We start from the raw sequence: 21,142 nt of genomic DNA, 5'->3' as shown, positions 1-21,142 counted from the left end.
GTTCTGTAAGCTTCATGTACACAAACTGCCCAAGGCAAGCTGAACGGATGAAAGACCATGGCCAATACAATCACATTTATCAGATAAGTTACAAATATTGACAACCCTATACATGCCACTGTTGAGTTGTGAATGTATAGTCTTGATAATCTTTTATAATCTTAAATCTAGTTAGAATACCCGGGATCCTCCAAACCAGGTCTCCTTCACCTCAGCCCTGAGTAATGTCTTCGGATCCCATTCCATGTCAACAACAATAAAGTCTGCCAGTTTCCCAGGTGTCAAGCTTCCAACACGATCTTCAGCAAAAACACTTCGCGCTGCACCTTCTGTACCGGCGACAAATGTCTCACACAAGCCTAATCTAAAATGCTCGTGTACTATCTTGGGATTCTCCGGGTTCTTGGAGGACTGCCTGTTGATAGCGACATGGAAATTATGCATAGGCGACCATGGTGATGTAGGGCTATCAGTACCAATCGCCATCAAGGCACCTGCATCAGCGAACTCGCGGTATGCAAATGCTCTTTCATATCTCTCCTCCCCAATGAGTTCAGGCCATGTTGTCAATGCTGTTGGGTCTGCGTGAATGGGCTGGATGGATGCTGTTAGACCAAGCTTTCCAAGCCTCTTAGCGTCTTCTGGGGAAACGAGCTCCAAGTGCTCAATTCTATGCCTTCGACCTGGTGTAGCGTGCTTCTCAATAGCATCAATAGCCATTCTGACGGCGCCGTCGCCAATCGCATGTAAGGCAATTTGTAAGCCACCAGCATCAGCCTCTTTGACAACGGGTTCGAGGAACTCAGGCTCCCAGATAGGTGGTGGGCATCCAGAAGTGGCATACGGCTCAGAGAGGTAGGCAGTACATGCGTCAACAATACCGTCAGTGATGACCTTAATTCCAACAAGTCGAAGATCAGGACTTGTTGTCGAGTTGTACTGCTTGCTCAGCTCGATGGCTCGCTGCACTTGTTTTGAGTTTTGCTCCAGGTTGGCGGTTGGTTTGATGAGCCAATGGGCTGCTAATCTCAGTGACAGATTGGGTTCTGTTTCTTTGAGAGCAACGAGTGCATCCCATGCTTCCTCATCCATGGCCATTTCGACTGCGCCAGTGTAGCCAGCTGCGTTGTACTCCTTCACGGCGGCGCGGATAGCCTCTATTCGTTCATGTTTGGGGGATGACTTTGCTTGGAAAGGCCAAACTGTCCGTTGCGATTAGCTTTTAGTGCGATAGACAATTTCGTCTGGTGGAACTTACTGATCGACATCATGGCGCCCTCGTCCAAAAGCCCGGATGGCTTTCCATCTGCATCACGATAAATCTTGCCACCAGCTGGATCTGGCATACCATCAACCTCAAGCTCCTCCAGAGCCGCGGTATTGCACCAGCAGGAGTGTAAAGAGCCTGCATCGATGAAAATAGGTCGTGGATCAAGATCATCTAGCATTGCTGCCGTAACCCCACCCGGCGTCATGTAATGCCTCCATCCTTTGCAAAGGATAGTTGGTGCCTCTGGGTTTTCAGCAGCGTATTTTCGGATACATGAACGGATGTCCTCAAGTGAAGTACACCTTGAAAGGTCGAGCTTTCGGAGCGATTGACCGAGTAGAAGGAGATGCATATGGCCATCGATGAAGCTGGGAAGAACGACACGCTGATCAAGATCACGAATGTGGATGTCTGAACCTAGAGTCTGAGAGATCTCATTACGCGACCCGACCGCGACAATTTTGTCGTCTTGGATGAGCATGCAATCTGAGAAATGGGCGTTGCCGTTGAGGCCTGTCTCTGTCTTGGACAGGATCCGGCCGTTGACGAATAATGTTTTTGCCATGGTGTCTTGGGAACAAGGACTGGCGGTTCAATATCTCAAGTAAAAGAGAGGTGTGAGGTCAAAAGAAAAAACGAAGCTTGACAAACGTTGCGATGTCCGGGGTTTGAGAATTGTATCTTCAAGATCAACTTTTATCGTAGTCGTCTGATCAGCTCTACCCCAGCTGAATTCCGAGCTTCCTTCCCAGTGTACAATCCTGATGGCCCCATAATAAAGTCTTCGGCTCAGCCGTTTATCCAATTAGCATCCTCAGAGAGATAAAGCACTGACTCGGCCGTTAGTTCCCCGCTCAGGCCCCAAAACGAATCCCCAATGTTTCCCCATTTCCGAGCGTGTCTGATCGTAATGCGGAATTAAAGTCGCAGATTATTAGTAACAGATTCTTCAAAATGGAGATGGTGGATATCAATTCATTACCCAAGATATCAGGTAGTTAATAGAAGATAAAAGAAGATAAGGGATTATTATCTGGTTCATGAATGCATTGACGAATTCGTATCTATACTGTTGAGTTTGTGATGCATTGGGTTTATACAAGCCAGAGTCAACAGCTCGCTTCGAGTATCATGTCCAGATATTCGTTCAGACTACGCCCTACAGCAGCAAGCATCCACTAACTATCCCACCCTTCATATCATAACTCGCTAAACACTGGGTCGGAAAGCAATGGCTTAAGGGCCCAGACTCGGTTGTTCGATAACCCACTCAAACTGGGAATTGGTCAACCAGTCAGCATGCCTGACAATTCCCAGAGTCGAATGACTGACGATGATCGTAAAACTCTTATCGCGTGGAGCTTACGCACCTTGACGCTCTTCCCCACGGGGTTATCGGTCCAAGGGATTGGATACCTAGTACGAGCTTGCGTTGTTGAGGATATAATACGCATCATCCTCCCCAGGTCAGGTAACTTCTTCAACCTTCTCTTCCCATCAAATCATTTCTCTGGTTAGCTTTTGTGTTCGTTCATAATGAGTCACCCCAAAACTACAAACGAGTCCGATGTTATCGTTGCGGGCGAAAAACAAGATGGCATCCACCGTCAAGCATCCTTCAGCGAAGCCACCGCCCAGATGTTCCAAACCGACCTCGAAAAAGAAAAGGCCATCCAAGGCACAGCCCACTTCCACCGCCTAGGTTGGAAGCGCCTTACCGTTGTCTTGATCGTCCAGGCCATTGCCTTGGGTAGTCTAAGCCTCCCTGGAGCTTTCGCTACCCTCGGAATGGTCGCTGGCGTTATATCCTGCATTGGAATCGGCTTGATCGCTATGTATGCTAGCTATATGGTTGGTCTTGTGAAGCTGAAATATCCTGATGTTGATCATTATGTCGATGCTGGTCGGCTTTTGATGGGAGGCTTTGGAGATAAGCTGTTCGCTGTTGTCTTCTTGGGGCTGTTGATCTTGGCTACTGGCTCTCACTGCTTGACCGGAACCATTGCCCTCGTCAAGATCACGGGCAGCAGCGTATGTACCCTCGCCTTTGGGGTTATCTCTGCTGTTATTCTTATGGTGCTTGCGATCCCACCTTCGTTCACTGAGATTGCGATCCTCGGTTACGTCGACTTTATCTCTATCATCCTTGCGATCGGTGTCACTATGATCGCCACTGGTATTCAGAGATCAGACGCCCCAGGTGGCTTCTCATCTTCCACTTGGTCAGCGTGGCCACAGGATGACCTCAGCTTTACGCAAGCCCTTACAGCAGTCTCCAACATCGTGTTCTCGTATGCGTTTGCTGCGGCCCAATTTTCCTTCATGTCCGAGATGCATACCCCGGCCGACTTTACGAAATCGATCGTCACTCTTGGTCTTACAGAAATCGTTCTATATACAATCACAGGATCAGTCATCTATGCATTCGTCGGACAGGAAGTTCAGTCCCCCGCCTTGTTATCCGCCAGCCCGTTAGTGTCGAAAGTAGCGTTTGGCATTGCCTTGCCTGTAATCTATATCTCAGGCTCAATCAACGCCACTGTTGCTTGTAGATTTATCCACGGTCGACTTTACAAGAACTCAATTACTCGGTTCATTAATACCCGCAAAGGCTGGATCACTTGGTTAGCTGTCGTTGCCTTTGTGATCTTCCTATCATGGGTTATCGCAGAGGCTATTCCATTTTTCTCCGAGCTGCTGGGAATCTGTGCCGCGCTCTTTATTTCGGGATTTTCGTTCTGGATCCCTCCTATTATGTGGTTCTTCCTTCTCAAGGAGGGAAATTGGTACGACAAGCATAATGTCAAGCGTGCTGCATGCAACTGCATTGTCTTTGTCGTCGGTTTCTTTGTGTTTATTGCTGGCACATACGCCAGCATTGACCAGATCGTAAGTGCACCGAACAATGATCTCCATACTAAGATAACTAACATGATCACAGATTGCCAAATTCCACGGAGGCAGCGTTGGCAGGCCTTTCTCCTGCAATGTGGCTTAAGGCTTTGTCATCCGAATTCTTGGGTACGAAGATTTGTACATGCGTCCATTCTATAACGCGCAGCTTACTATAGTATATGAATACACTTTGTTGGTTCACTTGTATGAGATAAGGACCGTATGCATCATTCCACCGGATCTTCCGTCTTTCAGGCCCTGGTTTAGCACCTAGACGAACAGGAGTGACTGGCCTCCGATGATCGGAACTCCATTGACTGCTTACACTGAAAATAAATCGCCTGATATGAATCGCTATCGGTTTACTGAGGAATAAGATCAAGTAGTTCTTGCAAAGCGCATCGTCATTTGCTATGAAAGGTCCAACCTGTTATCATTCGTGGCTGTCTCAATGAACAGCACTAAGCCTAGCGTTTCAGTGCAACTAGCGCCCTGAAATGGTCTAGTCAATCCACTGTAAATAATCATTAAAGCACCCTCGATCCACTTCTTGTGCCCTCGCTTGATTTCCCACCTTGCATGCTCAATTCCGAGCTTGACAGAATCCACAGCAGCAGATCATGCCCCGAGGACGCAGGGGCTGTTGGACATGTCGCATCCGACATAGAAGATGTGACGAGTCATCGCCCGAATGCAAAGAGTGTAGTACTCGGAGTATCACCTGCCATGGATATGATCTCGATCCACCAGAATGGATGAGCAATGATCGTCTATTGCAAGAAGAGCTTCGGCGGATCAAAGTTGCAGTCAAGGAGAATTTCCGACGCGTCAAGACCATTCAGAATCGACAACTTGCTCGGTCAACAGCTCAAGCAGCACAAGCTTCGCGTGCCAAAGCCACTTCTCGACCCGAAGGCGAAATAACTCAAAGTCCAGCACAAGTCGGTTCATCAACTACAAACACCATCTTTCGAGAGGCGCAGTATCTTGTTCATTACCTCGACTACATCTTTCCGATTCAGTATGCTTTCTACGTCGATGCTCCAGATCAGGGAGGTAGAGGCTGGCTCTTTTTCCTCCTTGAACGAAGTAAGAAACACCCCCACGCACAGCTATTCTCTTCTAACATCCAAGTAGATGCACCTCTTCGAAACGCAGCCCTAACTCTTTCCGCCTTTCACCAGCACACCTTCTCACCCTATCATACAGAGAACCAAGAAGACGAACTGTTGCAGTACCATACCAAAGCACTTCAGGAACTTCGGCATGTCGTCCGCCATCGAGACGTGGGTGCTTCTGCCGACAATATCGAGGAATGGCTCAAGTTCCTGGCTGGCGGTATGTTCTTGATCTCTTTTGAGGTAATACCTAGCACATACTTTCATTCTTCTCGGCATCTGACTTGCTGAAGGTTTTCCAAGGAGGCACAAACAACTGGCAAGCCCACTTTAACGCCCTCGTATCCGTGATCCAGAACCTGGCATCCTCCGACTTCGACTTTGACACTTCCGATCCTTCGAGCCCAGATTTTGACTTCCAGCGAGGCATGAATACTGCGCAAAAGTTCATTTTGTCTAATCTGGTCTGGATCGATGTCCTAGCGCCTCTAGCTACGGGGACTGCACCGAAGCTACCATATCACGATTGGTTAATCGCCGGCAATATCGACATGTCGAGAGTTATGGGCTGCTCAAACTGCATCATGATCACGATTGGTGATATGATGGCCCTGGATTCAAGGGCTATAACAATGGATAATGAGGCTTTGCAAATCGCCATTAATGACTTAGAGAAGCGCATTTATAATGGAATAGACGCGGCATTAGATGATGGATCAACAGTCTGTATCATTTTACAAGATTATAAATGAATGTTTGCTAATCGGCCCTAGCAGTTGACACCGACCAATCGCTCGGTAACTCACCTCTTCGCAACCGCAGCTCTCGTCCATCTTTACACTCTTGCCTCCGAACACAACATCACTTCACGAGATCCTCACAGCGCAGTGTCACGAGTCGTTGAAGTATTGGACAACCTACCTCCACATATATCCCTTCGAGCAACACCATGGCCTCTATGCGTTGCGGGTTCTATGGCGCTTCCTCCCAATGAGCATTACTTTGACGATTTGTTGACGAAACTCATGGACCATGCTGAGGCGGGCTTTACTAATTGTGGTACGGTTTATAGTGTCATGCAAAATGCTTGGAAGCAGCGACACCAGGACCCAAGTAGGCTTTGGAGCGCAAGACAATCAATGGAGGATCTGGGCATTTGTGCTCTCCTGATATGAGCCTTCTATGACGATGAACTAGAGCTTAGGCGACCATATAAGATCATATGATACATTCAAGCTAATCTTTATGAGATAACAATATCCTGAAGGAATCAAAATCCCCAATTCGTATCTGTGGCCAAGGCTGAAGAAGCTACAGAATCCGCCACCTAGTCTTGCAAGTTATCCAGACAGCCAACCTCTGACCACTCGTAGGAAGTATCCTGCCGATCGGCGACAAGCTCACCACTGAAGAACTCGCACCTGCCGATGTCGGTGACGAAAGACCTCTCGGTGTAGAAAGCAATGACCTCGCAGCCAGCATAAGCAGCGCAGGCCTCAAGACACTGCCTAACGTTGTCCTTCTTTCCAGGACTGTTGAGATAGGTCAGTTCCTGGTTCGGGAGGAAATAACCAGTTATACCGCAGACTCCAGAAGGAGCCGCAGTCGTGGTGGTGTCTGCGGCAACAGTGGTGGTAGTGAGAGCAGCCTCGATAGGGGCCGTAGCAGTGGCAGCGGCTGTGGTTTCATCAACGGTGGTAGTGGTCTCTTCAATAGCGGAGGTTTGGGTGCTGGTAGGCTCTTCGAGGACGGTTGCCGTAGTGCTCAGGCCAGCGCTGGTGGTGCTGGGCTTGCAAGGACCGGCGGCGACAGTTGAGACAGCGGTGAGAGCCACGAAGAGAGACTTGTAATGAACAATTCTGCCTTGGTGGTGGACTTTCCGCAATTAATTATTAAGAATGGAATTAATGAGTAATGAGTGGATGTAAACGCGGCAACTAAACGAGTGACTGTTGGGGGTGCACTTGGACAGTGGAGGATGCACAAAGACCGACAAAAGCGATGAGGCAAAGCGGCCTACTTGTATTTGCATACGATTCCACCCAGTAACCCATTTCTTTATTCTTGGCATCACGAAACTAGCAGCGACTTTTCCACAGCTGGGAATATCAGCCTGGCTAGCGTTGGGTCGGATGGGTCCGAAAATCAATAGTTTCAATCGTTTTAGCCATTCCCGTTAGCTGTACAAGCCACAACGCCCCAATGCTCATCTTCCCCTTTGTGCTAAATCCGTAATGAAGATATTGTCCGGAGCATTATAACCGAATTACGATCTTATCGGGTATATGACGTTGCTGATTGCTTTGGCTGCCTGAAAAAGCTTCTGAAAGAAATACTGAGCCACAAACAATACTAGGATTACAGCGTCGAGGACCCACACTGCGACCGCCAACACAGAAACTTAGTCCAAACGCGACTACAGGTTTCTTGATAACGGATATTGACATAGACAGGATTCGGAACTGCGGACTATCACAGTACATAACAAGCAATTTTCCATTGTTGCTTCATTAGACAAATAAGAAGTCCTTCGAATATTATCAATTATTTCATCAACCTAACCCTGAATCTATAATCTACTGCTTGCCCTTCAGGCTGAAGCGGTACTTGGCCTGAAGAACATAAGGGTTGCCACCAGGCTCATAGAGCTGCTTCTCAAGCCTCTGCCACTCAGGGTTGTTGATGCCGTCAATGTAGTCCTGAACCTCAACAACCATGCATCCATACTTGGGGATAATTCGGGGGAAGTCCTTGTTATCCTTGAGACCCTGGGTCTTCTTGAGAGGCATGGTACCCTTCTGCTGAGTGCAGCTGTAGAATTGGAAGGCGTCCTGATCAGTGTAGATGTCGAGCTGGATGCCAGACCAGGCGGAAGAGATAGTGGCCACGGGACCCTCAGTTCGCCAGTCAAAGTTTCCGAGCTGGCCACGGTTGACGCTGTAGCAGGTGTCTGAGATTGGTTAGCGATGCTATAGAGCGTGTGAATGAATACTAACCATATCCCGTGCAGTTGAAACCGCAGTTGTTCTCCAAATCCTTGTTGTTGGCTTGGTCACCAATCATCTTGGGCTTGCTCCAGAAATCATTCACAGATCCCTTCTTGTTAGGAATGATATCACCAGTGGGGATGAGAATGTTATCGGTCGCAACACGCTGGCCACCGTAGGGCATATAAAGCGTATGGTTGGAAATGGTGCTTGTCTCGTTGTTAGAGAAGCCGTCGAGGTTCCAGTAGGTATGGCTGGTGAGCATGATAGGGGTCTTCTTGGTGGTTGCAAGAGCAACAATCTTGAAATCCCAGTCCATGCCGGTCAGGGTGTAGGTGACGTAGGAGACAACCTCTCCAGGGAAACCCTCCTTGCCATCAGGATCAACGATGGAGAAGGTGATGCTGGAGTCGGTGTACGACACAACAGTAAAGTTGCGGTAGTCCCAGCCATCGGGTCCTCCGTGGAGAGTATCAGCGCCCTTGGGTGACTCAGGCGTAGGGTTGTCGTTGGGCGTGACGTGATACTTCTTGCCGTCAATCTCGAACGTGCTGTTGCGAATACGGTTGGCGTATCTTCCGGGAACACCTCCAAGATGGGGGTGAGACTCGTCAATGCTATAGTGCGTAGCATTATCGAAGCCAGCGACGATATCTCGAGAAATACCGTACTGGTCGTCGATCAGAAGATTGGTGATGGAGGCGCCATAGGGAATGAAGGCGGCCTTGATGCCGTCTCCCTTGATCCAGTATTTGCCATCCTTGTCGGGGCCCTTGCCTTTGGTCGCAAGGGCCAGTGGGATGAGAGCAGCAACGACAGCCTTGAAGAACATGATTGCGGATGATCAAGGTGGAGACTGGCCCAGCAAGAAAGAGCGAAAACCCCAGGCTTTATAGAAAACCGACGATCTCTGTTTTCTCGCGAGACAAACTTCCACCAAAGAAACCCCTCTCCAATTGAAGGATCTCAGGGTCTCTTTTGGTGATCGTCTGATGAGCTTTCAAGTTCATGACTGGTGCGGCTGTCATCGTCATCCAGGAACTTGCCATTGAGCCGCGATCCTGGGGTAGTTTTGGAGCTAAGCAGCTTCCCCAGGTTTTCCGCTGGTGTGTAATTGGTGCGCCTGGGTCGGGTAATCTTAGCGAACTCTGTCTTGACATGGTTGTGCGAGTCTGGATTGGGATCGTCGTGCGGGGGAAATCAGGCTGTTTGCAAGTTCATGGGATTTCTACAGTGTTCAACAGCCGTATCCCGCCGAGGGATTGGCCGAGATAAGGCTGGTGGTAAGCGGTAGTTATGCGACGAGTGAAGCTTCACAGCCCCTCCAATCAGTTGACAAGCTAGTTGAAGCTCGAGAGATGTAATTTATGTGGTAGAATAACCGACCTGGCTATACTTTGCAGGCTGAATGGATTCAATTGAAGTGTACATATTTGTAAAGAATATGAATCTGAAAAGTCGGGGAACTGAACGAGGTTGGGGAAATAATATTGCAAGGGTCTGGGAACTTATGAGAGGTCTGACGTCATTCTCTCTCGCAATGATACCCTAGAGTCCAACGTGCAGAATTCCATGTTGCATTTCGTGATACTACCTATGAGCTTGTGATGATCATCCGTGAGACATGCAAAGTAAGATCGTCTGTATGGGCAAGGCGGCCTAAGTTCAGGAACAAAGGCTTAGTGACTCCAAGAGGGCATGAAAACGTGGCTCTGAGGCCATCGGACGAAGATTGGTGTTGAATGATTGGGTTCCATCTTGTTGGGACGAACTTGGATGGGAAGGGGGACATCCAACGGTCTACTCATGTCTCACACCGGCTGATTCGCTTAGGCGGTTATACAGGGTAGCTTCCATCACTCTAAGTCTCAGCAGCAGGCGATAAACCTCTTTCACAAGAGTTGGATGAACTTGGTGATTTCTGAATCTGATCTAGCATCGCCGCGCAAGCTTTCCCTCGTGCGAAGATGTTCTAGTAGTTAACCGAATAATCTTGTATTGACAGACCAGACCATCTCATGAGAGAAGGAAATTTGTGAATTACGATTTGAAATCTCACCGCAAAGAACTAAGAGAGTCTTCGAACTGAATCTTCTCTTTTAATTCAGACAAGAATGTGGGGACGGGATATGTACCTCCACCACTCAGAGTTGCTTCACGCTCCGATCTCTCCTGTTCTGGGCGAAAGTAGATCCACATCTGCATGCGAATTTAGAGAGTAAAGTTCACGCGAAAAGGTGACCGATGCGGCTTCTCATAATACTCAATGCAGTTTCATAAATGGTATCACTATCTATCGTCTATCATATACTCGTCTAACATCACCACAAATAAACTAGTGACATAAGGATCATGGCCAGCATGATACCCAGCGAGGGCGCCTGTAAGCTGCCCGCCGACATTCCCTCCTCAAAACCCTTCTCTTCACCACCCAAATACTCCGCACCCAACTTAGTCAAACCCCCATCATCATCAAACAGCGACACGCTGTCTCCAGTCCACTCATTCGCATCATCTTTTCTAAATGCTCCAAACCATGCATAAGCCTGCACATCATCGTTATCGTCAAGATATGGAAGACTCTCATTCATCATAGCTAGCGTCGCGTCGTCATCCTCTTGCGGGAGGGCCATTTCCGTGATCCAGAACCGTGCGTCAGGCGCCGTCTCATTGTAAAACTCGCGCAAACTTCCGAGCCAATTTTTAAGACCACCTGCGTCGCCGTACCAGTGCACAGCGACGAAATCTGTCGGACAACCATCGTCGTCAATGTCGTAGCAGGATTCATTAAAGTCGCGTAGCCATTCAAGACCGCGTGGTGAGCCGGTAACGCTGGGATGGCTGATTGACCACTTGCGCTTTGCTTTTCTTAGAGGGGCGATGTGCTCTATGTAAGCGCGTGCTGCATCCTTTGCAGATATTGCGCTTCCGCCGGTGTCTGTTTCGCCATCCGGCTCGTTGAAGGTAAGAAGATGGGTTGTTGATTCGGGAAGCCCATTTAGTCGCGACTCGAGCTCAGAATCTGATGCATCGTCGAGACCGTGAATCAATGGCACAAAAGGTAAGGAACTCCCGATTTGACCGTTTGGCCAGAGCGACCAGGTATAATACCATGCGATCTCAGAATTATTTGAGATCAGGAGCTCATTATCTGATTTGTGGTCATCTCCATGGTATGCAAGTCCTCGTTTCGAAGAGAGGTCAATGCTCTCAGCAAGCCCCCAAAGGCATAAAAATGGGTACAAAGTTGATTGGCGCATTTTGGGTATAAGAGAGTCTGGTATGTCGTGAAACCCTCGTTCAAAGGAGAGCGTTTTAATACGTGATTGACAGCTGGAAAATCAGGTTTGAAACATATCTTTTAAGGTTCTAGGATGTGTTTCAGAATGTCAAGGGTTTCCTTGGAATAGCTACTTTTCTTTTGTACGTGTCGCTCGTCTTTTGGCTGGGTAGAGTGGCAATCGCCTGAGCCTTGTCAATGATGTCATAAGTGCGCCAAGTTAAACCCTGCCTCAACACCAAGACTTGGCAGCGTCAAAGACTTTTAGGACCCTGTTATGGGCACAATTGATTCACCGCTTGATTTTGTGACTGAGGAAATTCAAACCTCATGGAAAACCTACCCATTTGGCATAATTTCCTGATTGGGCGACGACACGTGGGTTTCGCATGCGCTCCTTCTGTTCTTCGAAGACGAGAGGTACTACTCAAAGTCTATTTGGGCCGCGACGACCCGATAAACGATGTGCCCGTTGGCAATCGGGGACCAATGTGCTGTGAGATGTGACGGTTGGATTGGGCATAAAATATCACGCGGCGTTCAAGGTGCATCGCTGTCTTTCATTGCGCGAGTTCGGCACTTCTGATGAGGTCATCTGCAACAAGTATTAGTATAAGTGAATCAATTTGTATGTGAAAACTCATGGCAAGGCTATTCCATACCGATAGTTTCACTGTATAAGACATTTATCATGGCATTCCTTCTTCATGGCGTTACGGAGGCCTCAGAAGTCCGTCTGAGACTACGGGCTTGGAGACATCCAGCAGACGAAATGAGTGCAGAGGTTTGCTGATGTCTAAGCCAGGAGAAGAATAGTGACTGCATTCGTCGGACTCCCTTTACTGTCTATAAAGTTGGTGAGGCACTGTCATACTTTAGAAGAAAGGCAATGCACCAGGGAACTGTGATTTAACCAAGGCAACAAAAATAAAGTAGGACCCGTGAGTGAGTGGCTTAGGTCAATATCTGGTGATCGTTTGAAAGAAATATCAAGGACGGGAAAAGCTCTGCATATCGCTACGATAATTCTTCGTATGGTCTGACAAAGCAGCCACTTCATGGACGGTCACCGCAACGTCTTTAGACAGCAACCCTAGTATGAATTATCCGATCCCTATGATATTTCGTAGCTGTTTCAAACGAGTTACTATTCTAGGTAGATCAGACAACTCTAAATGATCACATAAGGTTAGATCACCGACTGAGGGCCGAATATTGAAGAGTGACCGACATGTCGCCGCCCAATGGTGATCGACAAAGAACGCGGGGTATTCGGTAGGAGCCGTGGTGCATAGAGACCTGGAGAATTTCTTAAACGCTTTAGTGTCTCTTGAGTCTATAGTTAATTACGGTTTGGGAGATATGTCGTTGGCAATCTCAGACGAGGCTGTTTGCGCTATGATGAGGCGTAGGAGTCTGCATTTCGTATCGGGAATATTCATAGCTACTTGGACGGCTCGGCTTCATTAACTTCTCTCGTTGGGTGTCCCGGTCTACGCATTAAACACTCGCGGAAGTCTGATCATGGGTTATGCAGATCATACTGGGGTAGCGGAAAGTCTCCGAAATCCCCAGGTTTAGGCGGAGTCTCCGCCTGATGTTCAGGTCCGACGACCCCAAAACGGTCACAATCGATGAGTTTATGCAACCTAGTCTTGGCATTTGTCCTTATTATGCATACATTCGGCCCGTGAGCGATCGATGCAACCCTTTGTCAGTCACTAGAAAGAACTTTTTCTTCCTCTCCACTAATAACTCGTGAGTTTTACGATCACGATACCTACATATCTTATTTCAGGCCTGCGAGAAGCGCCGAGCTGTTTATAGATAATTACTGAGTTAGCTATGTGACGTAAATGGGGGGGAACCCAGCACACCAAGTAGCATGGATTCGGGTGAGACTATAGGTGGAACAACCCTCCTCTAAGAAGTCAATGTTCCGCTTAACGGCCGAGGGTGATGGCTATGACCGAGATAGCTTCAGAAACGTGAAATGAATCTTATGATCAGGCAAAACATTCGAAACGAAGGAAAATGGAAAAGATCTTCCTCACCTGCGACAAGAGGTTTATGGTGAACAGGGGTAAGAATGTGTATAAGAAGCACTGAAAGTCTCCAGATAGTCAACAGTTTCGACACCTTTGAACAAGCCCCTACGACCAAGATTTCAAGATCTAAAAGCTATCAACATGTTCACCCTTCAAGCTCTTCAACTTGCCTCCATGTGTACCCTCGTGTACGGACATGGCTACCTTAGTAAACCGATGAGCCGAACCGGTCTCAACGCTGAAGTAACAAGCCCCATCCTTTCTTTTAAAAACCTAGCTAACAAGTGACAGGCTGGCCCAGATACGTGCCCCGAGTGCACAATCCTGGAACCCGTCACCGCCTGGCCAGACCTCGACTCCGCCAAAGTCGGACGATCTGGACCATGTGGCTACAACGCCCGAGTCAGCGTCGACTACAACCAGCCCGGTGCCAACTGGGGCAAAGAACCCATCGCCACCTACAAGCCTGGCCAAGTTATCGACGTCCAGTGGTGCGTTGACAACAACGGTGACCATGGAGGCATGTACGCCTACCGTATTTGTCAAGACCAAGACATCGTCGACAAGTTTCTCGACCCAAACTACATCCCCACCGAGGCTGAGAAGCAAGCTGCTGAAGATTGTTTCGAAGAAGGTCTTCTTCCCTGCACTGATGTTAATGGTCAGGAGTGCGGTTACAGTCCTGACTGTTCTGCTGATCAGCCATGTCATCGCAACGATTGGTTCACATGCAAGTCTTTCGATGGTAACTCGGATGGAAAGGGATGTCGTGGCGTTGACAATGCACCGATTAACTCGTGCTATACGTCTATTGCTGGTGGGTATACTGTGTCTGGCAAGATCAAGATCCCAGACTATGTCTCAAACCACACTCTTTTGTCATTCAAGTGGAACGCGTTCCAGACTCCTCAGGTTTACTTGACTTGTGCTGATATCGCGATCTCGGCTTGAGTTCATTTGAACATCTCAGCACGCCATCCAAGCTGGAAGGCTTCAACACTGGAGGTGTACATAGGGCTTCAAAATGCATGGAAAAGGACGCTAGGACTGTGAATAACCTTGATTAGTGCATCTTTTTCTTTGGGCTAGGATTTTCTTTGTTCTTTCTTTCTAAAGACCAAAACTTCTAGCCTAGCATACGAAGACCGAATCATTACTCTTATTCCCCAACAGGCCCAAACCCCATTCACATAACAGTGCACTCATTACCAAGACTAGGATCCACATCTGCTTCTCTCTCTCTCGGCTCCATCTCCAGATCCTTCCAGTAGATAAAATCCATGAATCCAGTACGAGCTTCATTCAATGTATCAGCCACAATTCTTAAACACTCCTCATTGTCTCCCTTCAGCGCGAGTAACGCGAGAGCAACTCTCTTCTCCGACTTCCAAGGCCCAGATCCTTCATATGCCTCGAAGTACACAGGGTTTCCGGCTTCTTTCAGCCGCTCCTCAATACGCCCAAAAGTAATGAGGAGCCAGCAGGTGACGCCGAGATAGTTAAGGCTCGAAATTGGCGCGATTCCCGCTACGTCGGAGAGAATGTCGAATTTAGCCAGTTCAAGAATATCGCGGCCGTCGAGGGCTTCTGACCCAGCTGATGGAGGAAACTGGAAGCCTTCTGGGGCGTATCTGTCCAAGACCTCATTTGGTACCTCGAGCGTATTGTTCGCAATAGAAGAGAGTTTGTTTGTTGCTTCAATAATCTCCTTATCGGTCATTCCAACTGCTCTCGCCTTCTGAACAAGGACAGTGTCCTCGAGCTCTTTTTCGCTCACGTGCTTTGCTCGACTCAGTCGCTCAAAGAACATCATGCTGCCAAATTGAAGCTCCTCATCAGGAATGGCCTCGAGGTTCCACCCCGCTCGCCGACAAGTGGTAAGCATGGAGTTCCTCTTGAAAATTTGGTTGATCTCCAGGTCAAAAAGCTGATGAACATTTTCCGCAAATCTTCTTCTATATCGAATCGCCTGTCTCTGCGCCTGCGCCTGTCTCGACCCCGGCTGGCCCACAGACGCGAGCAGAGCATCTACAAACCCTGATTTCGGCTTGCGACCATGTGCAAAGAACGTATGCTTGAAGAGATCTTCTAGTGTTGCGCAGAGTCCAACAGGTCGAGAGAGGTAACCCTTTTGTACAACAGCATTGTGTAGATGGATCATCAGCGTTGGCTCAGGCATGCGCTCCCAGAGGAACATGCCAATTCTGTAAGCGATCTCGAGACCTTCTTCAAGGCCAACTCCACAAAGGAATGGCGAATACTCTTGGAGACCGTTCGGGTTATGGTCTGCAAAGCGCGAGGGCGGTATGGTATCGAGCCCAGTCGTGTACTTGTGCTCTCCAAGAAAGTCGACGAAATCAAGCTGAGCGATCTTGATGATCTCAAAAAAGTCTTTATGCTGAGCCATCTTTCCATCCTTCTCCAGAATCTGCTTGAGTAAATCGACTGTCTGGCAATACCCAGCAAACACGCGCTTGTTCTGTCGATCCAGAAAGAGGTCGACATCTCGTCTGGCACGACCCTTCTTTGCTGGCGCTTCAAGCATATGACCGTGCAGAGCACTCAACGACCAACCGCGAGAAACGGTAAACGAATCGACGATGCACTGCATCTGGAAAACGTGGTGCGGATAGATCATCTTCGTGATGTCGGTTCCAGGCTTTTTCATAGCCATGCTGGTGATGTCGCCTGCAAATTCGTTCAGGCCGAAAAGGACTCGGTGGACACCCCAGGGACCGCTCGCAGACCAGTCCACGTTCTCGTAGACATGCTTCTCTCCTCTGACCATGTTTCTCTGAACCACAATAGATGAGAATACATTAACAAGGTCGTAGAGCCATTTTATGGTGTAGCAGCGACGCCAGTCGACTCGCTCCTCATTCGTAGCCCGTTCCAAATTGAAGTTTGGATCCCATTTGGAGATCTTTGCCTGCATGGCCTTTGTCGGCTTGCCAGTACGATTGGCCTGAAAGTCAAGTACAAAGTCCCTCAAGTCCTGATACGCGTGAATGAGGAACTGCTCCTTGATGTCGAGGGCTGTCTCCTTCTGACTGTGCTGTTCACCATCCGGGTCTAGCGCGAAAAGAGCAAGCCTGAATTTTCCCTGTGCTCTATCCATGTTTCCTCGAGTGATGGTGTTCATGATGGTTTCGTAAGTGTCGTGACCCGGAAAGTCGACGAAGATAGCCGCGTTGGTGCGCTTGACCATAGAGATTGTCAAATTACTTACAGCGCCTGCAACGGCGCTGTTCAGACCTTCGTATGCGACCTCCTTCCAAAGACTTTGAGTGTAAGCACGGAGGTCGGCCCATTCTTTGACTGTTGAGTAGACAGCCAGTAGATAATCTGTGACAAGGCCGACCTCGCCATTGTCCTCGATAATGCGAATGCTCTCAATCGGTATTTCATCGGTCGCGGGATCTTTCGTGTCTTGTTTCTTGCCCTTCTTTGGCTTCTTGTATTTCCTCGCCTTTTTGCCTTTCCCCCTTGGCTTTCGTGAGACCTTTCGTGCGGCGACTGGTGATTGTGGCTGACCGACATCATCGTCTTCATCGCTCGACTCTCCCTCTTTGTCGACGCTCAGTTCTTGGAACTTATTGGCGAACAGGATCTGTTCAACGTCCTCGGTATCGTCGCTGGCCGCAACACTCGTCTTCTCCCATTCTTCGCCGCCAAGAATCTTGAAGGCACTGCGAAGGGTGTTTATGAAGTGTCGATGGCTCTCGTTACTTCGTTTGAGTTCCTCGTCCGAATCAGGCCCCATAAGCTCCTGAAACGTAGTGCTAACGAGTGACCTCGCCTGAATGATGGATTCGAAAAGCCGATAAATGACATTCGGTACAGGTTCCTTGTGCTGTGAGATCAGTTTCGACATGGAAATCAGGCCATTGACTGTGCTTTGACCTGTCGTGTTAACAGAGCCGGCCGATTGAGTTTCTCCATCAGTGGTGGATCTGAGGAGACGATTGGACACGTTGATCATCCAATACAACAGGTATTTTGTGTCCCTCTTGTAAGAGAGATAGAGGTTCTGCAACACCATCGTCACGTACGGAACGGCCGCAGTTCGCACAGAGTGACAGGTTGCAATGATGATTGACCATACTGAGGGGACACGAAAGAAAGTTTCGGCTTTGTTTTCGAGACTCAAATCGTGTTGCCGGGGTCACGTGTTGGCGTGACACAATTACGCATCACCCATTCAGAATATTTATTTGTATATTTGTTTGCCAATGGAGATGTGCCCAAATAAAGTTCAAATGCAATCATTATCAGTAACCAGTGAACAAGCGTCCGGACGCGAAGCATGTGGAGCCACATTACCTGCGTGACACTGCAAATGATACGCCACCAAATGCAAACCCATAGAGAGGTCCATGATCCATCATAATATGACAATAGGCCATGTTTACATCGTTAACACTAACAAACAGAAGGCCTTTTGTCCCTTGATTTATCAGATTCGACCGCACTAGTGCTGTCGGATATAAGCTCCAGCGACCGGTTTTTAAAGATACCGGTAGGCGATTGGTATTGAGCCCCGGAAAGTTTGGCCTGGCCCGTTACAGAGCCTCGAACCTTTCGTACGAACTGGCGGATATTGGGTGAGCAGCCCACCATGACGCCCACGCAGGGTTCGATGCAAGCCCATATTAGTGCTTTCAGAGCCCGCTTCTCTGCGAAAGTTAGCTCAGACTGGCAATGAGCTTGACGAGGCTCACCTGTGCCCTGTTTTCCCGACAGGAATGACCTCAGGTAAACAAACCTCACGACACTCGATATTATAAGACTAACGATGATCAGCATTAAAATCAACCGGCAGGGGGCCAATAGAAAGACTGACAAAATTCCAACGCTAAACATCGCAATCACACCAATCTTCTTTCTGATCTTCAACCCCAAGTAGTAAAGCTGCGTCGTCGGGATTATCACCATCCAGACATCAAGCGTGATGTTTAGCATTGCATGCGTCAGGTATAAAAGCTCCTGGCTTCGAACTCTTCCGTAGGGATATATACCTTCCCAGTCTTCCCAATTCAACGCAACAGGCCTTCTCAAGGTAAGCATCACAATGAGACATACAAAGGATGAACTGAGGTTGAAGGTTTGTGTGAGCCAAACAGTAATGCGAAACTTGCGATCGGGAAAAATTCGGAGATAAAAGGCTAGGATCGATGCCTTGGCAAGACCAAGCAGAAGAAAGTAGTTGAGCTGGTGGAAGAAGAATAACTAGCTTGGTTAGCGTCTCAGAGAAAGGAAACATATGGGAGAACTACCTTGAAAGATGTGACCATCTCGCTGTCCGAAAGTGTCCAAATATCTCGACCAACACCATTTTCAACCACTATCAATCAATTAGTGCATTTTCTTACAAATTTGGTTTCAAGGAAGATTTGCTGACTCAATTGTGTAAGCACTGCTTGCGGAATCAGAAATCCCTTTAGACTATCAGTATATCCAAGCTACTTCGCCGTCAACGATTGGAAGCGGCACTGACAGCTGAGAGGAGCATGAAAGTATCATCCAGTTCCCAATGGGATCTCTCAAAGTATTTCCACATAAACCTGAGAGCCGCAAACAGCATGGCGAGACTGAAGATTGTCCAACTTGATATTTCTAATGCCGCGCCGTTATTCCGTATCGGTAAGCCGCACTCGGTCGCAGAGATGTTTACAGTTCCTACAGCGCAAGTGTAGATTAGCATTCTGCACGACAAGTCAATTGAAAAGGTAGCTAGTACTCAGGGTTTCCATTGCAGTGCAGACTTGCGTTAAACACTTGCTCATTGCAGAATAGAACATTTCATCATGACAAAGCTGTTCTTGCGTCGAGTTGGAGAATACGGGCTCGGCGACAACTTTGGACAGGCAGTTCATCTATATCATGATTCAGTCAAATAGAAAATCAAAAGATGGAAATAATAACATACGCCGCATTCTGGGAGTTCTGTTGGCGCCTGGGCTGCAGCAACCCCGAATGAGAGGGCTGTTGCACCGATGTGCAATTTGAGTCGCTTCATGTTAGGAGAGCAAAACAGAGAACCTAAAGAAGGGAGACTTTGAGGAATCAGACTTACTTTATCAGTCTGACCTCATCAGGAATTGTGGACTGGAATGATAGAGCAAAGTGGCGTTTACGCCCTGACGATTTCGAATTCTCCCGGTCAAGTCGAACTTCAAATAATACTAAGGTTCTTAAATCCGGGACTAGTGCACCGGGTGAAAGAGATTATCCTTCGGCCACTTGACCTCTTCAGCATAGGTAATTCATAACCAGGGCTGCAGCATTCCAGTTATCGATTAAGCTCAACCGGGCTTACTTCACCTGTCAACCGTGCGCAAATAGGGGCATTATATTTTGTTCATAATCTTGTGAATCGTAATTATGAAGTCAATGATTATTAAGTCGGCGAGAATGCAAACACTTTAAATGTCTGTAGATTTACTGCAAACTTGTAGGGAGAATATAACCATGTCCTACCTTCCTGTATTTCGTTGCAGACTGAACGGGAGCTGGCCACCTGTAACATTATGAGCCATAGTTAATGTCACTAACCCGGCTTCCCTTCCTTCTTCCGAATGATGACATAGAGCCACTATCAGGCGTCGGACAGCCTTGCTAGAATATCGCCTTGATAGGCTTCCTCAAGAGTATAGTCTTCGCCATTATTGCGATCAATTCCAACGTACTTGAATGCCTCGACGACAGATTCTTTATCATATCCCAGAATGACGAATTGATCGATGAGATTGCGATTGTATCCTCCGTAACTAGCACTATTAATGATTAGTGGTGCTTTTTTTCGTGGAACAAAAGGAAGAGGTAATTGAGAAACAAACCTATCCGTTTCCGTAGCTGGGGCTGCCGCATACTTTACAGCCCACTCTTGAGCTCTTTCTTTGAAGACAGAATTGATCCTCAAGAACAGCGTGTTTGCATCTTCATTGACAGGAAAATTTGAGTCAGGTTGCTGAAGTAGCCTGACTATTGTGTCCAAGGCTGTTTTGATAGTATTTGTTGGTCCCCATGAGCCGAGAGCGCCTGGTGCAATCTCACCCTACTATTGTCAGTCCTATCACCCGGCAAGAGGCTATCATATGCGCTGTGTTGTGTGAGATCATACCGTTTCATGATGGACATTCGGATGATATATCTTTTGATTAAACTTCATTGACGGCTTCTCAAATGGATAGCCATCGGGGATTGATACATTGATGGTGTAAGTACCTCCAGAGTAGGGTGTACCTGGGGGAATTGGCAGAGAGGCTTCAAGACGAGTTAAATCTCCCTGGTTGTATGGATGTGGATTATAACTGGTGTGCTGAAAATCCTGCAGTTCTTTGGCAACCCGTTTTAGACGCGAACTCATCGCCATTTTGAAAGCATTAATTGAGAGATATCTGGGAGTGGGTCGGGTCAATGCGAGAAGGAGTATTAATGAAGGAAAGTCTCTAATTTATCAAGGAAAAAGCAAGAAAGTAAGCCAAGTAGGTAGAAGATACCACGTGTTGTTAACGGAAAATGGATAACCTAAGACAACTACA

General features: G+C 47.9%; 8 protein-coding genes across 8 annotated transcripts; 3 read left to right on the top strand and 5 right to left on the bottom strand.

Annotated features, from left to right (window-relative positions):
- Positions 1–147: 147 nt before the first annotated feature.
- FOBCDRAFT_315039 (amidohydrolase 3) lies at positions 148–1,989 on the bottom strand. The gene is made up of 2 exons (XM_031172442.3): positions 1,259–1,989; positions 148–1,202 (listed from the first exon to the last, which is right to left on the bottom strand). Exons 1-2 carry the CDS (start codon positions 1,833–1,835, stop codon positions 172–174), a joined length of 1,608 nt encoding a protein of 535 aa, XP_031049227.2. The 5' UTR covers positions 1,836–1,989; the 3' UTR covers positions 148–171.
- An 817-nt stretch (positions 1,990–2,806) lies between these two features.
- On the top strand, positions 2,807–4,268 carry FOBCDRAFT_268533 (transmembrane amino acid transporter protein-domain-containing protein; the record flags this gene model as incomplete). Its single annotated transcript, XM_031172441.2, has 2 exons — positions 2,807–4,159; positions 4,212–4,268. The coding sequence occupies 2 exons, from the start codon at positions 2,807–2,809 to the stop codon at positions 4,266–4,268; spliced, it is 1,410 nt and encodes a 469-aa protein (XP_031049226.2).
- A 517-nt stretch (positions 4,269–4,785) lies between these two features.
- FOBCDRAFT_315038 (fungal-specific transcription factor domain-containing protein) lies at positions 4,786–6,458 on the top strand (the record flags this gene model as incomplete). Its single annotated transcript, XM_031172440.3, has 4 exons — positions 4,786–5,254; positions 5,303–5,526; positions 5,577–6,005; positions 6,057–6,458. The coding sequence occupies 4 exons, from the start codon at positions 4,786–4,788 to the stop codon at positions 6,456–6,458; spliced, it is 1,524 nt and encodes a 507-aa protein (XP_031049225.3).
- Positions 6,459–6,610: 152 nt separating this feature from the next.
- Positions 6,611–7,337, bottom strand: FOBCDRAFT_268531 (uncharacterized protein; the record flags this gene model as incomplete). The annotated part of the gene is made up of 2 exons (XM_031172439.2): positions 6,611–7,158; positions 7,304–7,337. 2 exons carry the CDS (start codon positions 7,335–7,337, stop codon positions 6,611–6,613), a joined length of 582 nt encoding a protein of 193 aa, XP_031049224.2.
- Positions 7,338–7,810: 473 nt separating this feature from the next.
- Positions 7,811–9,182, bottom strand: FOBCDRAFT_315037 (galactose mutarotase-like domain-containing protein). The gene is made up of 2 exons (XM_031172438.3): positions 8,280–9,182; positions 7,811–8,233 (listed from the first exon to the last, which is right to left on the bottom strand). Exons 1-2 carry the CDS (start codon positions 9,100–9,102, stop codon positions 7,860–7,862), a joined length of 1,197 nt encoding a protein of 398 aa, XP_031049223.1. The 5' UTR covers positions 9,103–9,182; the 3' UTR covers positions 7,811–7,859.
- A 1,299-nt stretch (positions 9,183–10,481) lies between these two features.
- On the bottom strand, positions 10,482–11,530 carry FOBCDRAFT_247570 (glycosyl hydrolase catalytic core-domain-containing protein; the record flags this gene model as incomplete). The annotated part of the gene is made up of 2 exons (XM_031172437.3): positions 10,482–10,532; positions 10,607–11,530. The coding sequence occupies 2 exons, from the start codon at positions 11,528–11,530 to the stop codon at positions 10,482–10,484; spliced, it is 975 nt and encodes a 324-aa protein (XP_031049222.3).
- Positions 11,531–13,739: 2,209 nt separating this feature from the next.
- Positions 13,740–14,549, top strand: FOBCDRAFT_268528 (uncharacterized protein; the record flags this gene model as incomplete). The annotated part of the gene is made up of 2 exons (XM_031172436.2): positions 13,740–13,841; positions 13,890–14,549. The coding sequence occupies 2 exons, from the start codon at positions 13,740–13,742 to the stop codon at positions 14,547–14,549; spliced, it is 762 nt and encodes a 253-aa protein (XP_031049221.2).
- A 117-nt stretch (positions 14,550–14,666) lies between these two features.
- FOBCDRAFT_247569 (uncharacterized protein) lies at positions 14,667–21,022 on the bottom strand. The gene is made up of 11 exons (XM_059610809.1): positions 20,722–21,022; positions 20,438–20,655; positions 20,288–20,374; positions 19,689–19,791; positions 19,528–19,611; positions 19,339–19,474; positions 18,875–18,942; positions 18,681–18,809; positions 18,442–18,488; positions 18,026–18,372; positions 14,667–17,702 (listed from the first exon to the last, which is right to left on the bottom strand). Exons 1-11 carry the CDS (start codon positions 20,971–20,973, stop codon positions 14,785–14,787), a joined length of 4,389 nt encoding a protein of 1,462 aa, XP_059466688.1. The 5' UTR covers positions 20,974–21,022; the 3' UTR covers positions 14,667–14,784.
- Positions 21,023–21,142: the final 120 nt, after the last annotated feature.

Source organism: Fusarium oxysporum, chromosome II (genome assembly GCF_013085055.1).
Source record: "Fusarium oxysporum Fo47 chromosome II, complete sequence".
Lineage (NCBI taxonomy): Eukaryota > Fungi > Ascomycota > Sordariomycetes > Hypocreales > Nectriaceae > Fusarium > Fusarium oxysporum.
This window is presented reverse-complemented; position numbering and strand designations above follow the sequence as displayed.

Coding starts and splice junctions, on each gene's coding strand:
- FOBCDRAFT_315039 (XM_031172442.3), bottom strand. CDS start 1,835: ATGGCAAAAACATTATTCGTCAACGGCCGGATCCTGTCCAAGACAGAG. Junction 1,203..1,258: donor GGGCGCCATGATGTCGATCA/GTAAGTTCCACC, acceptor CGCAACGGACAG/TTTGGCCTTTCCAAGCAAAG.
- FOBCDRAFT_315037 (XM_031172438.3), bottom strand. CDS start 9,102: ATGTTCTTCAAGGCTGTCGTTGCTGCTCTCATCCCACTGGCCCTTGCG. Junction 8,234..8,279: donor TTTCAACTGCACGGGATATG/GTTAGTATTCAT, acceptor AACCAATCTCAG/ACACCTGCTACAGCGTCAAC.
- FOBCDRAFT_247569 (XM_059610809.1), bottom strand. CDS start 20,973: ATGGCGATGAGTTCGCGTCTAAAACGGGTTGCCAAAGAACTGCAGGAT. Junction 20,656..20,721: donor CGAATGTCCATCATGAAACG/GTATGATCTCAC, acceptor TGACAATAGTAG/GGTGAGATTGCACCAGGCGC. Junction 18,810..18,874: donor AGATGGTCACATCTTTCAAG/GTAGTTCTCCCA, acceptor TTCTTCCACCAG/CTCAACTACTTTCTTCTGCT.